General features: G+C 39.2%; 1 protein-coding gene across 1 annotated transcript in view; it reads left to right on the top strand.

Moving 5' to 3' along the window:
* Positions 1-14,692, top strand: part of CTH (cystathionine gamma-lyase) — a 36,038-nt gene extending 21,346 nt beyond the window's left edge. The window contains exons 6-12 of the mRNA XM_090048203.1: positions 288-345; positions 1,892-1,969; positions 3,316-3,468; positions 3,751-3,872; positions 6,509-6,561; positions 9,954-10,092; positions 13,179-14,692. Coding sequence (XP_089904329.1) covers positions 288-345; positions 1,892-1,969; positions 3,316-3,468; positions 3,751-3,872; positions 6,509-6,561; positions 9,954-10,092; positions 13,179-13,205 — 630 coding nt within the window. The 3' untranslated portion in view covers positions 13,206-14,692. The remainder of the gene's footprint in view (positions 1-287; positions 346-1,891; positions 1,970-3,315; positions 3,469-3,750; positions 3,873-6,508; positions 6,562-9,953; positions 10,093-13,178) is intronic.
* Positions 14,693-15,113: the final 421 nt, after the last annotated feature.

The following is a 15,113-nucleotide window of genomic DNA, read 5'->3' on the forward strand; positions in this document are numbered from 1 at the left end:
AAGTGAGCATATAAAAAATATGTAATATCGCAAAAATAACTCTAGACTCCGAGGTGTGGAAAGCACTAAACAAACTTGCCTGGCTGTTCTTAGAGAGGTCTTGCAGTAACCACTCATGGTTGAAGCAGAGGTTGCTGATGTGGTTGTCAGATATGTACCCATAGGGCGGCTGTCCACTGGCTGTGTTTTATAAATGGGCATGTTCAGTAATTTAAAACTAGGATCAGGCTTTGAACAGAAAGATGAGAATGTATTAAATCAGATCTCCTATTTTTATTTCATTTTAGCGTCCTTTGTCTCTGGGGGCAGATATTTGTATGTATTCAGCAACCAAATACATGAATGGTAAGCATCTGATAATAGCTCAAACATTCTCTTGGTTTTATTAAAAACAATTAAAATCGCCATAAAATACCGCTAATTCATTGAATCTCCCCTTCTGTATTCTCACCCTTCATTTACAACATCTATGGTCTTCAGCTAGCAGTCCAGTTATGCATTACTGGGCTCCACTTCCACTCTCTCCACCTTTTCCCTGAACACACTTCTCACAGCCCCCGTGCTGGGAGTGCCCCTTTCCAGCTGATTCACTAGAGTGAGTGTATTAACTAAGGATTCGGATTGGTTGCTAGTTGAGACTGCGCTAGGAAGGCTTCTTACCATCTCTCAGCTATGAGGGGGCATTATTGGAAGTGAAGGGATATTTCTATTGGGAGGGCAGTACTATATGGTGATTGCCATACCACTGATTGTTCTGAGCTGTCAGGTGATGGACTTAGTTTAATTAACGAGTTAGTTCTTCATTAGTCAAGCTGTCCCTGTTCGTGAAAAAAGCTGTGAGACAACCCCTGAAAGCAATTTTACCTACTTCAGAGGTGGTTCGGTGACTCAGGGCCAAATTTTATCATGATTTCAAATGCCTGCCTTTCAAGTGAACAGCCTGTTTGTTTCTCACAATGTCATGTACACAGCCTGCTCATTTCTCACACTGTATACCACCTGCTTGTTTGTATACAGGGGCCACATTGCAGTGTGCTTTAGGTTTCTGCACTGAGCTTTCCTTTCTGTTTTTATGTCTGTGCCTTCAGAGAAACTCCAAACTGTTTTATTTCTGATTGAGATAATGATTAGAGTGCCAGGATGAATCAAGATTAGGTCTGTACTTCCCTAAAAGGTCCTTCAGCCTGTCCTGCAATTATATACAAGGTCACGGAGTCTGACTCATTACAACTTTCCATAAATACATGCTTCTGAAAAAGAAAAAAAAAATCAGTATGTCTTGAAATGAATAAAAGACATGACATGTCTAAAATTAAATTAGGTGTGTGATTGCAGCAAAGGAAGCATGCTCACATTAAATTTAAAATGGCTAATTTGGGTAAGAATGCAGTGAAGATGCATTAAAAAGGTTTGACATAGACTGACTGCACAAGTGAGTATTAAGGGTGTGCGCTGTATGACATGTCCCATGCTGAAGTCTGTGCTGCCATGTCTCTTCTGCATTGTTACTTCCAGTAGCTAGATAAAAGCTAATGTAGATATGTCTATCCATGCTGCAGATGTACCTCATAATTAGCATGTAGCTATAGCCAAAAATAAACAGTGTTAGTGAGGAAATATAGTGCATCAGCAGCATGTCTTATTCTGTCTGTTTCATAGCAGCACGTTTGGCTGCTATGTGGACACAACAGGTCTGATACCCAAATTCCTGCTTTTTTAGAAAGTGGACAGCTAGGGTGTCAAGCGGGTAGTGAGGTGCATGTTGGCCTATTGTATAATACGGCCCTGCCAGGTAAACGAATGCATACAAAGGAAATATGTAATTACAAGACTAACAATACAGAACAACAAAAATCTTGAACTGGTTTAACCATTTTGTGCCTTTCTCTAGGGCACAGTGATGTTGTAATGGGACTGGTTTCAGTGAATTGTGACAAGCTGTATGAAAAACTCAAATTCTTACAAAATGGTAAGTTGTCAACATAAAACACTTTAAATGTATTGGATCCAAACAGCAACTATGCTTTATATTCACACACAGTAAGTCACTGTTTAGGCTATGCACATTAGCCAGGGTTTTAAAGGGGTGCCAGTGTACCCTGGTGGAGAGTACTGAACTGTTGCCAGTTATGGGGGACAGACCTCTGAGGAACCCCACTTGATACTTCCCCCCAACTAAATACTGAGCCATTGAAGACCAACATGCTCAACAAGTTGTCATATTAGTTACGTATCCCCCCTACAGTGCTTTTGTCTAGTCTGTATCTCTTTAGTTTGTTCATGAGAATGCTGTGATATACCTTGACTTCAGCAAAGCTTTTGACACTGTCTGATACAGTCACTGCTCTCCCCCGCTAAATCCAGTATTTATTTTGAGGATAAACTGACAGTCTTGTCCAAAACTGTTAAGCCAGCACCTTGCTAAATTCATGGCTCCTTCTTTCCAGGACACACTGTCCTGTGCCCCAGTCTGCAGAGCTGTTTCCTTTCAGTCTTCTGGGCATTCAGGACCCAGGCTGGGAGATCGTTATCTTCCAGTGCCAGCTTCACAGTCCGGGCACCAGCACTGGGAGATAAGGATCTCCCATCCTGGGTTCTAGGACCCCAGGGCTTGGGCTGGGAGATAAGGATCTCCTAGCATCAGCCCCAGGATGGTGGGACAGGGGCTGGGAGCTTCCTGTTACCAAGGCAGGGGGACATTGTCCCCATCCGGGCTCCAGTGGCGGAGCCTGCCCTAGCAGCCGGCAGCTCCCAGGGGAGAAAGCAATCTCCCACCCCCTGCTGCCCAGCTGACTGAGAGCATATTTGCTCCTGGTGGGGCATCTACACATGTGCTACTATGCAGTTATACTCACAAGTAAATTTCCTACTTGCATTTGCAGGTAGCAAATTTACCTATGATTAGAGCCAATTACTGCATAGTAAGTGTCTGCACATGTAGACACAGTAATTAGCTCTACTGTGCAGTAAGGCATCTTGTGTAGACGCACCCTATTTATATTCATTTCTGTCAAATGAATAAAGAATACTTGCTTTTCTGTTGACCTCATGTAAGTTCCTGAATAAAGTAATAGAAAGGTATTTTTGTGTATCATATGTCTATTAAGATTCATCCTTGAGGTTTCAGTATGTTAGCTGCAGCCTTTCAGTTCTGTATCTTAGGGAAAAATATAAAATGCATTCTAAACTTAAAATACTTTTAAAATAAACAGAAATGTCCCCTCTTTATGCCAGGAATTAGTTACAAAACTAAGACTGTATTCCATACTAAGATAAAGAAGCACTTGTATTTGTAATACTGCATTTATTTTACAGCTATTGGAGCAGTTCCATCTCCTTTTGACTGTTACCTATGCAGTCGGGGCTTGAAGACTCTGCATATCCGAATGAAGCAGCATTTCCAAAATGCACTAGCTGTTGCTCAATACCTTGAATCGGATTCCCGGGTAGAAAAAGTCATTTTCCCTGGTATGTTGCCCTGAGCAGATAATCTTCAGAATAAATAATCTTTTGTATTTAGTGTTGTTTGAGTATTGGCGCAGAACTGCTGTATTCCTTAAATGTGGCTGATACATTCAGTGAACTTGATTTAGACATTTTAAAAATTATTACTCTGCAGATGTTTATCTTACAGTTAGTTCTATATTTCTTCAAGTTGGAAAGTTGCTTTTCTACGTGCCTTTAATGTAGCCTGCTTTTCTTTGAAGTGATGATGATGGGAAAAACATTGTATGCGTGATTTAATTTCAGGATTGCCTTCACATCCTCAGCATGAGTTGGTTAAACGTCAGTGCGGTGGCTGTCCTGGAATGATCACCTTTTACATTAAGGGAAAACTTGAACAGGCTGTTGCATTCCTCAAGCATTTAAAGGTAAATTATAGAATAGGCGTACATTATTTTAAATGTAACTCACTCAAGTTTTCTAGGAGTGTAGTGATAGAAGGAAGTGGTTTTCTTTGAGACAGGGACCATCTTTTTAACTTAGATTCTGGGTATTACCACACCTAAGGAGTAGAAATTATGAGATGGGGTACTAATGAGAGGGAGCAAAGGGTGTATTGGCTCTTTGTGAAGTGTCATTCATATAGTTGGTGTTTATATTGGAAGTGCAATTCAAGTGATGCCCCTAAGAAAGTATTTGCAGATCTCTGCTCTGCTGTGGAAATGAGAAATATGAATGGCACGTGAAAACAAAGTAACTGCTGCTTATGCAATACTAATAGCAGGCTACCAAACATGCAACTAGAGAAAATGCCTTTGAGACAGATGCTTGATCCACACTTCAAAGAAGGATCAATACCTGTTTCAGACAGCTCTCTTAACAGTTGTTCTCTTAACATAGTCATACTTTTTCTTTCTTCTATCTGTACTTTATATTTTTTAATCTGTTCATAACTGTTGGTCTCTGGACACACTTGCATCAGCTTTAGAATCAAGTCATTGCTAAAGTGACAAATTCCAACTAAGAATTCCTCTTTTCCTGCCACTTGACTCATCTTCACAAATAGAGGTTTGCATTAAGTTTGTCGTTCATCCTGTCCTCTGAAGCTTAATCAACTCCAGTTCTGTTATGGAAGTCAGATTCCAGAATCTAGGGTCCTTGCTGTTTTATACATTTTCTTTCTGCCTCCACTGTCTTTATTGATTGATTATTGAGTTGATGCTTAACTGCATTTTTGTGTCCTCATGTAGACCTGCCACCTGGATTGCCCCATTCCACACGCTGCTTGGATGCCACCCGCCCCCCTACCTCCTGGATCAACCCAGAGGGATAGCCAGAGGTAGCGGGGAAGAGGGGTTCCCTCTCCCTGCCTGTTTCTGAGCTCCCTGCAGCCCCTGTTGCTCCAGTCCAGCCCACACATCCCTGCCAGGTTCCACATCTGCCTGCTCACTTGCAGCCGCCCTCTGGCTTCCCCCCTCAGCAACTGCTCAGCAGCTCTCTATGGGGAGAGGGGGCAATGGGGAGTAGGGAGGCTAAGGAGCTGCCAGGCAGCCATAGGGGTTGTGCAGACCCGTTCCAGGAACACTGGGAGCTGCCAGGCCCACTCACCCCTATTCCATGGCTGTTTGGCTGTTCCCCATCTACCCAGTCCCCTCTTCCCATGGCTGTCCCTTCCCCTGGGAGGAGCTATAGAGCAGCCTTTGGGCCCAGGAAGGGTAGCTTGGCGGGAAGGGAGCCTGGGAGCAGACAGAAAGGGTGAATCCCCACTCCCTGTTACTCAGCTCCAGCCCCAGTGCCAGCCAGATGGAGCCTGTAGCACAGCTCAAGCCCCAGTACCCCCTTCCCACAGCCACTGCCCACCTTCTCCTGCGGAGAGCTGGTGGGCAGCCATGGGGGCATGGCAGGGGCAGCATGGGCTTGATCTAGGCATGCAGGTTGCTGCTGAGCCCACCCATCTCCTATGCTGCGGCTACCCAGCAGCTCCCCGTCCAACTACTCTAACTCTTAGTGCTTGTTTATGCCTGCATTTTAAAGGCCTTTAATATGATTTAATTGTAATGTGTAACCTCACTCTTTGTGAAGACTTGAACTGGTATTGGCAGTTCTCAAAGGACCAGTTCTGTTAATCACTCAGAAGTTTGGATTCTTTGCCAAACTTCTTGCATTTGCAAAAATTGTATTAGTAAGAACATAAGAAGTGCTGTCACTGGATCAGAACAACGGTCCATCTAGCCCAGTACCACAACAAAGGCAAGGGTAGGTGCTGTAGAGGGAAAGCATATGAGGGTACATATAGGGTGATCTCTCCCCTGTTCATTACCCTCCACCATCATTGATTTAGGAATGCTAGAGGATACATCATAATGCATTCTTAGTAATCTTGTGAAGGAAGTCTCTGACATTTATGCTTCTGATGAAGCTACAAATACAGTAAACTGCCTCATAGTTGGTGTTTTGTCAATTTTTCTCTTCACTGGGTCTAAATAGTTCAAAGGTGCATGAAACTCAGAGTAATTGTGATGATGGGGGAGAACAAGGACAAGAGAAGTAGTCATTTATTCCAAATATTTAAAGATTTGGTTCTCGGTTTTTTTTTCTGTTCAAAGCATCTCAGCCTTCTGGATATAATCAACATCAAGGAATCCCTTTAGGTTAGCCTTGGCTAAACTCTTTCATGACACTTATTTTCTATTGTGACCTTTACCTAAGTTGCTCACCATGTGCTATACTCAGAATTCCCCTTCAGTGCTGTCAGTGTATGACTATGTAGAAATCCCATTGTTCAGGATACTTTCTTCTATGCGTTTAACCACTTCAGAGCTAATCTAATACAGACAGCTAGATAACTTTTACCGGTAAACTATAGACCAGTCTTTTTCTTTCCTTATTACATCCAGTGTTTTCTTCCTTAGTATGAAAACTTTTACATGGAACTAGGCAAGGTTAAAACATGTAATTGCTTTTCTCTCTTCCACAGTATAACAACTTCAATCACTTTTTTTTTCCTCAGACAGAAATCTGGCTGTTTATTAAAAGTTAACTTTTTGTGTGTTTTCTGCTGCAGCTTTTTGCACTGGCCGAGAGTCTGGGAGGATACGAAAGCCTAGCAGAGCACCCGTAAGTCATTCTGCATCTGTTAGAAGCAATTTGTAACATTTGTTTTACACACTATAAGGAAAAAAATTGCTCCTGTTGAATTTTATGGCCATTTTGAAAACTTACAAAAGTTTTATGGTTTCATTTTGTGCCTAAGTTCCATGGAGTTAACATTTTATATAGTGTAGCTTTCTTATAGATAGTCAAGAAATGGGGAAAAAATAAGATAATGCAAAGACTTTTCTGGTGCAGGTGAGAGATGAATTCTTTATACCCATTTAGTCAGAATAGAGGTGAAGTGACCCTGAAATCCCTGGTTCTGCAAAGGGAAGATTTTACCACAAGACTGCTTTCTGAGGACACTTTTGTAAGCCCTGGTTATGCTGGGAGTTAGGGCATAAAACAGGAAAAGAGTGACACAGTTCAGAACCAGCTGTACTTCTCTCCATTATTCTGCTTCCTTCTCTCCACTGTTTTGCTGTACCCCCTCTAGGTCTTAGGTCTTAAGCATTTACTTCTTTGGGGCGAGTCCTGCATTTAGATCAAATCCTGGATATACCAACCATGATTGCTCAGCAGGTCCAACTGCATTCAGCTGTCTGCAGTTTTTCCTAGTAGGTGCTGTGACCAATGGCAGTACAGTGATTCCAGTAGGAACACAGCATGGCATAAGATAAGAGGATGTTTTTATCTCTTACCAGAAGTGAATTGTTCCTTATTCTTTCAAATATTTGTGGAGAGATATGAATATAATGGAAAGTCCCTGCCTTTTTAGGTGTATTTCTTGATGGACCTGAAAGCACAAACACAAGAGTACAACCCAGTCAAGCTAAAGTACTCAAGTTACTACCAGAAGCTCCAAATGCATCACTAGGGAGAATAAGTGTAGAGATTCTGTGCAGTGGAATAGCCTAAAGGGTAGGTAGCCCTTGGAGCCTGTAGTAACTAACATGGACCTTCAGGGCTCAGGAGAATGGTAAGGATGGGAAGAAGGCAAAGATGCTCAAAGCTGTCTTAGCCTTCCCTCCTGTTGGGGGACAAGTTCTATGCTAGTTTTTTAAGAGTTTCACCCAAAGAGTCTTCAGTCTCTTCTTTTATCTTGGACTTCTCAACTAGATTAGTAAAATGGTGGGCAGAGTCAAAAAAAGAATATGATCTTCATTGTACCATTGTATCATGACTTTTGGTGGCAGCAATTGGATCAACTAGACGTTTTAGATCAGGGTTGTCAGCTTTTTTGGGCAGTGCCAAAAATACCTGGGGCCTTGACTTGTAAGATGTTGGCATGTCAGGGGCGGAAGGTGGGGAAGCTGCAAAGGGTCTGATCCTTGTTGTAGTAACACAGCCCTGGCCCCTTCCCTGACGTGAAAGTGCCAAGCAAAAATACCTTCATGTGGCATGCTCTGGCATGAGTGCCAGGGGTTGCCTACCCCTGGTTTAGACTCTGTTAACCCCAGAAATGTTTTCCAGTGCTCTCCACATTCTTGTTAATGGCTTTTTTACCTCACTGTGTGGTGTTCTGGTTTGTTTTAAGAGTGAACCTGAAACCCAGGTAGAATAATGGATCAGATAATGATGCTGTACAAGATAAACTTACTGTACTTATTCTTCAGTCTTACTATGGTACTGCTATTCTAATTGCTTACACAAGAGGGCATAGTTGGCACACTAAACTAAATTGCACCTGTTGTTCGTATTAAGTAAGTTAAGTTTGTTGGGTGTATAACAATATTTCATTGTTTATGCACAGGATGGTCTGACCCAAGCTATAGATTTACAAATTAAAATAGCCATTAAACGTCTGAGATGTGTACCCCTCTGCTTAGACTACAGAATCATTGTAGCCAGCAATGAAAATAAACTTTATTTTGTTGTATTGATTTCTATCCACTGTGTACATCATATTGGTAATAACCATTGTTTTCCCAAGCAGACAATAAACAACATATTTAAAAAAAATTAAAATGTGAAAATTTCCATTTACATTTTTTTTTAATTATAGTTGAAATAATGACAACCAGTGTTAATGGTTTTTTATAATTTATCAGAACCATTTATAACAGTAAGAAGCTAATATTTGTTTCTGAAGTTTTAAAGGAGGTCAAACCACTGAATGGATGAGCATGTGGAACCAGAGTTTGTTGAAATACTGGTACCAATTTGACCTTTGACCACAGTATTCTTTTCTGTATCTACACAGAGAATTATTTTCTCCATTTCGAGTTAGTTCATTCTAACTTGACTGAGAGTTGAAAAAGTATGATTTTTTTTTTTTATCCTAAATGATGAATAAATGCTATGCATAATAGAATATGATCTACTAGTTCTAAAATCTTGAAGGACCTGGTAACTCTCAGTTAAGCATATTACTTAGTGAGACTGCCCCCTTTTGTTTAATTAAACTGTTTTAAATATAAAATATCCTTTCACATACTTTTATTTCTTACACTGTCAGGACATCTAAGGTAGTTGTATTTAAGTAATAGGTATTATATTCTGTTTGTGCGTTTTTATTTACTTCCAATTTCGTCCAAATAAAGCTTGACACCTATCTTAAGTAAAAAAAAAAATTCCTCATCATCTAGTAAAAAAGAAATGTCTTTCATTATTTCCTAATATTAAAAAAATAAAAATTATAATCTGAGTAAATGTTAAATATGTAGTAACTTTAAAAAGTGAATAGATACACTGTGTCCTTTAGCACAAGAAGTGCTAAATTTTAATGTAAAGACTCTGAGTACAAATCTGCATGTTTTAATGATTACCAGTTACCAAAAATAAATTTGTCTTGAGAACAAGAACTGAAAAGTAAAAAAAGAAACAAGATGAAAATAAATGTTTAATCAAAATTTCCTGCTTATTGATTTAATGCATTAGAATCACTTCCTCTGTAAGTAAGAATAGTATTTGGATCTACTACTTTAAAAATTCTACCAATTTTTACATTAAAGTGGAAGCTACCTTTTGCATAGATAGCTTTTTAAAGACAAACCTTCATCAAATATTACCCCTTTGAATTTCTCAAATACATTTTTTGAAAGAAAACAGACATCATATTTTCTTATGTAATATTACATTTTTTCTATGTTAATAATAAGAAGGGTATTGGAAGAAATATGTTTAGGCCCTATCGCTAGAAAAAGAGGTAAAATTCTAAAATAATTTTATTTACCAGTTATTTGTCAGTCAGAAAATATTGTGCCAGGTCATCTGATGCTGGTAATCATTGACTTCACTGGAGCCATGCAGGTTTACTTTAGCTGAACATCTGGACTTACGATTAAGTAGAGAATATTGCAGAATTTTCTGTAGAGTCACTATGACATTCTTAATTCTGTGAATGTGACAGATAACTGATTTATCTGGTCTTTATGAAGGCAAGGTTTAAATAAAAAGACCTTTTTTTCTTTTAGGGCTATCATGACTCATGCTGCAGTTTCTAAAGAGGATAGAGATGCTCTTGGAATCACCGATACTTTAATTCGTTTATCAATTGGTTTGGAGGATAAAGAGGATCTACTAGAAGATCTGGATCAAGCTTTGAAGGCAGCAGTAAGTCATGCATCAGAGCTTTCTGAAAGTTAAAAAAAAATCCCTTCCACCGTATTTGTGAAATAAAGTTACTCTGTCAGGCCACCTCTACAGGTAAAGGTGCAGTGGGATCTAATGTGCAATGCACATAATCACACCTCCTGCCGTGCCTCATATGTATGGTAGGAGGCATGATTATAGAATTGCACATTAGATCCTACTAGACATTATTGCCTAATCCTGGCCCCCCGCCCTGTACTGGTAAGAAGCAAGTATCCATGGCTGGGAGCCCCCTCAACCATGATCTCCCAGCCCTGAAGGTACATGAAGACTAGGAGATTTGCGGCTAGCACCAGGGGTTTCATGCACCCCGTGAGGCTGGGAGATAGCAGCTGGTGTGCTCTCCCAACCCTAGGGGCTTTCATGCACTGGGTTCCAGGACCAGGAGGCACACTGCCTGGAACCAGAATTTGCAGCTGTGGGACTCTAGGTCTTGGCAGATGAGGGGTGCTGCCAGGACCCAGAGATGGTAGCTGCTGGGGCCGAGAGTCTCCTTCGTTGTGGGACTCCCAGCCTCCATTGGGCATGGCGTACCCCTGAGGCTAGGAGCCCTGCCAACCACAAGAGAGACCCTGCTACACTTGCAAATTAAAGCTTTGTAGCTACCAGCTGTAAAATGAGTATACATTTTTTAGGTCTAACTTTAAAGCTAGTTGGAGTTTTCTATGGCATGATAAGTACTTTGCATGGGTAGCTGTTCTTAAGGTAACGGTACAGTTAACCAGTTAGTTACGTGATACCTGTAACATATAGAGGGGGCCTCAGAGAATTAAAAAAAATATAGCAGGTGTTTAGCACTGTCCTACTGTCTCTCATTCACTTATTACATTCAGTGCATTTTAAAAACAATGAACTTTAGTTTTAAATACTGATCAGCATTCTCCGAACAATAAGGTTGTCCACATTTGCCATTTAAAAATGTGTACATGTTGATTTCTAATGCATATATGTGGATTTCTTAGACTCTGACAATAACAGAACTGACAGGTGTGTTCATTTGGTGACTGGTGATTGATTGATAGTTTTGGCAGTGGAATGCGGCACAAAAATGTACGCACTTTTTAAGAAGGAAGACGATCTGCTTTGAAAATAACAGCTAAAATACTTAAACCTTTGCTTAAATTCAGGAAACAATTATTAACTTTTTATTCTGGTAGGTTTTTAAGGTTGTTACTTTAGTCTTAAATTCAAATTGTATATACTCATTCTCTCTCAACAATTGATTAAAATTATTTCATGCTTATAATGAAATGATGTTACATTTAAATCTTCCTTTTTCAAGATGTGTCCTTTAAAAAACAGTAAGAATTGATCAATGTAACCTGCTTCTCCTGTGGTTTTACACAAACATTTATAGTGGCTTTTGGATAGGTTGGTACTGTGATTAGTACCCCCTCTCAAAAAATATAATAGCATTAGTGCCTTTTACAAGCTTTCCTACTCAAGTGAACAGAAACCTAAATGAATAATCTTAAGTGGAGCACTCAACTCTGATATGGACCATCAACCTATGTAAAAACAAAGTAGTAGTATGATGTCCTGTTCTTGCATTTGAATGTTGGCATCATGGTACTTTAGCTATATTCTTTGTTTATGACTTGCTGGCTCCTGGGAGACATTACACTTAAGACATGAATATCTAGTTAATCACATCTTAAGTAATAACCTGGCCACACATTCATGTAGTTAGTGGCATGATAACAGGAAGTAAGCTGTAGTTATTACAAAACATATGTATAATCATTTTGTGGCTGGTTCCCATCACACCTTAAATTGAACATGTAGTGAGTGCTGATCAGCTTACTGGTGCCCTGAGCCAGGTGCAGTGGGTACCCAGCTTGCTATTTGCTGGTGCAGGAGGAGCCTGGGCTCATGATCTCGGGCTCTCCCAGTACCAGCTATAGGATGTGATTGGGATCTGATCCCCAGTCCCACAGTTGTGCCTCCTACAGTGCACATGTAGCATGGCAGGAGACACAATAGTTAGGATTGCAGATCAGATCCCACCTCTGTCAGGGTCCTCTGTTACAACACAGGTACATCAAGGCAGAATACTACGCTTGGATAGTTCTCTGCTACTACACTGGATATCTCTCCCCTCTCGTCTTTCAAGAACGGACAGATGGTTCTCTCCTTTTGTCTGTTAAGGATAGCTGACCTTCCAATAGTTAGACTCTATACATGAAAAATTATAGTAGATTTATAATTTTTCATGTAAAGAATCTAACTGTTGGAGGGCTGTCTTAAATTTGAAGATGTCTTGGATTCAGATAGAAGTGATAATTGGTTAATGGCACAGTATGTCTAGGAGTTGATTTCTGAAAGATGTTGAGCACCAACAACATGGATACCAGCAGAAGTTCAGAATATTCAGCCATCTTCAGAATCAGGTTAATAATTAGTTTTTGTAGGCCTGGACCTGAACATTTGAGTGAGTGGAAAGACTTCTACTGATTTAACTTCTCTATGGCCCTGAACTGATCCAAAGTCTATTTAAGTAGCCTTCTTGAGTTAATACAAGTCCAGTAGCAGCATGGACAGGACCAGACTTTATAGCACTGCTTTACATCTTGTACCCTGTGTTCACTGCACCATGATGGCAATGGTTTCTACACTGTAGAAAGAGTATCGTGTGTGTGTGTGTGTGTGTGTGTGTGTATAGATATAGAAATATACATAGATATCTATATATATCTCTATATCTATATACAGACATATAGACAGATAGATAGATCTGAGCTTCAAACTGCTGGAATGGATTTATACTGATATTGCATTGCTTTACAACAAACATATTCTCTCTAAAATAAGTATACTGTTTGAAAAATCAGCCAAAATTAAAATATTTCTATTTCTAACAGCAGGCAAGCAACTGTGAGATCATTTGCAGATGTCAGGGGGAAGGTATAAATAATACAGTGCAATGGAATGTATAAATAATGCAATGGAAATGTGTGGCCAACATATCTTCTGTGCTAAAATAAACAGCTTTGTAACAGAGAGCAGGCACAATATGATTATGTTGTTCATGTTTTCTGATATTACAGTTCCCAGAGTACACTGTTCGCAACTAGAAGTCAGAAGTTGGAACACCACGCAGCTAAAATACCCAGAGAAGATTAAATGAAAAGCCAAACTGCTGATGAGTTTCTTCAGATTTGCCTTTGAAAATTGAACCTTATCTTAACCTTAATTGAATCTAGGCAGTTTTCATTTGTGCCTTTAGCCTCACTTTCCAAAGGGATTCAATAAGGGTTGTGTACTGGTGCACAAAACTACTTTCAGATGTGTTATCCTCATGTGGTGTTATCATCCTTTGCTCTTGTGACTTGGCTATACTTGAGGGAAGCTATGATGAACACTCAGGAATAGTGTGTCTCTCCCATTGAGGTTAAAAACTGGTGTTTATTATGCTGTACATGATAAATGTGTATCATGTTAGAGGATGCTGCTTTCTGCTGGTGCATCCTTTTTCTTTCTTTTACCAGGATTCTGCAGGGTTTTCTTTTGTTTTTTTTAATCATCACATTTACCTCTAACCCGGAAGGTATATTTGGAATGCTGCTTGCTCTAACTCAGATTCATTTGAATGACAGCCTCAAATGTGGTTTGACTTTACTTTTTTTCCTCTAGATATTTTGTGCAATATTGAAAATAAAGCAAAATCAGATGCCTTATTCTGCAATGTAAATTCTGCAGATAACTTAATGGCATTTTTGTAAGTTTACTTAATTTCATTTAAACGCTGTAGTTGATATTTTGAAAATTCCATTATGTATTTAATTATAAGGATTTTTTTTCTGGTTCTGTAGCTAATTTTATGAGGCTTAGTCCTATATTTGAAATCTAAAGCAAAAGGGATAGGCTGAAACACCTATTTTAAATCTCTCATGAATTAAAATGAAATGTATTACAATTTGTTATACAACTGATGATTTTGATATAAGAAAATGGGTTTGTTTTTAAACTGTCAGCTTTTACTTATATGAAAGTATATGTTCACATGAATAAAGCTTTCCTGCATTGGGTCCATTGTTTGAAGTTTGTAGATTTAGGAGGTATGTGTGCTCAAATATCATCTACTCTCTTAATATAGATATTGAAATCAAAGTTCAGATCCATAGTTATAATTGAAATGCTGAATTTCGAACACCCTTCAATGCAAGTAGTCTAGTATCAATACAACCTGTCTGTGTCTTTAAAGTAACAGCATTGAGTCTGAAAGTTTCAGTGGAACATTTTACCCTGAGAAAATACTTCAGTCTTAATTCTTGCTTTGTCAATCTGAAATTCGTGTTATTGAATATTTGAATTCCTAACGTAGATAATGAAGGGGAAAATGGGGCATTAGTCGCAAACATGTTGATGTTTTTAAAAGTGTAGCTTTCTCAAACCTAAAGACATACAGATGCCCCTTTTTAGTAAATAAGGGGTATTTGATCAAGTTTAGTTCTTTGGCCTTTAAAAACCCTATCACTTTTTATTTGTAATCCAGAACTGGATTACAGTGTTCTCTGTGTATTGTAACAAGAATGTTTTAGTAAATAAGGCAACATCAAAACCAGCTGTGTTGAGTTTTTTTTTGTTTTTTTTGTAAATAGCTTTAAGCCATTGCTACTAATAACAATCTAAAAATGAACATGGGATGCTCTGCTCCCATTGTCGTTTTAGAATAATTCTAGCACCTGAGTTTTCACTATGGTTGGACAAACTATGGGGATTAGAATGAAGAAATTAAGATATGAGATAAAACTGGAAGGGTTTATTTTCTGTGTGTTCCCAAATACTGAATTGTGAAGATGCATGAGACATGGTGAGCTTTATTGGCAGACTTGATTGTAGAAGATAGTTGGTTTTTTAAGTAAAAGTCTAAACAGCCCATGCACCATGACTTAGCAAACAGCCAAAAAATATTTTTTTAAACCTTGTGAAGGCATTCCGGGAACATACTTACCACTTTCTGAGGCGGTATTCTTGATTAT

The sequence above is a fragment of the Crocodylus siamensis genome, chromosome 5 (genome assembly GCF_052110815.1).
Source record: "Crocodylus siamensis isolate JL-2025a chromosome 5, ASM5211081v1, whole genome shotgun sequence".
Taxonomy (NCBI): domain Eukaryota; kingdom Metazoa; phylum Chordata; order Crocodylia; family Crocodylidae; genus Crocodylus; species Crocodylus siamensis.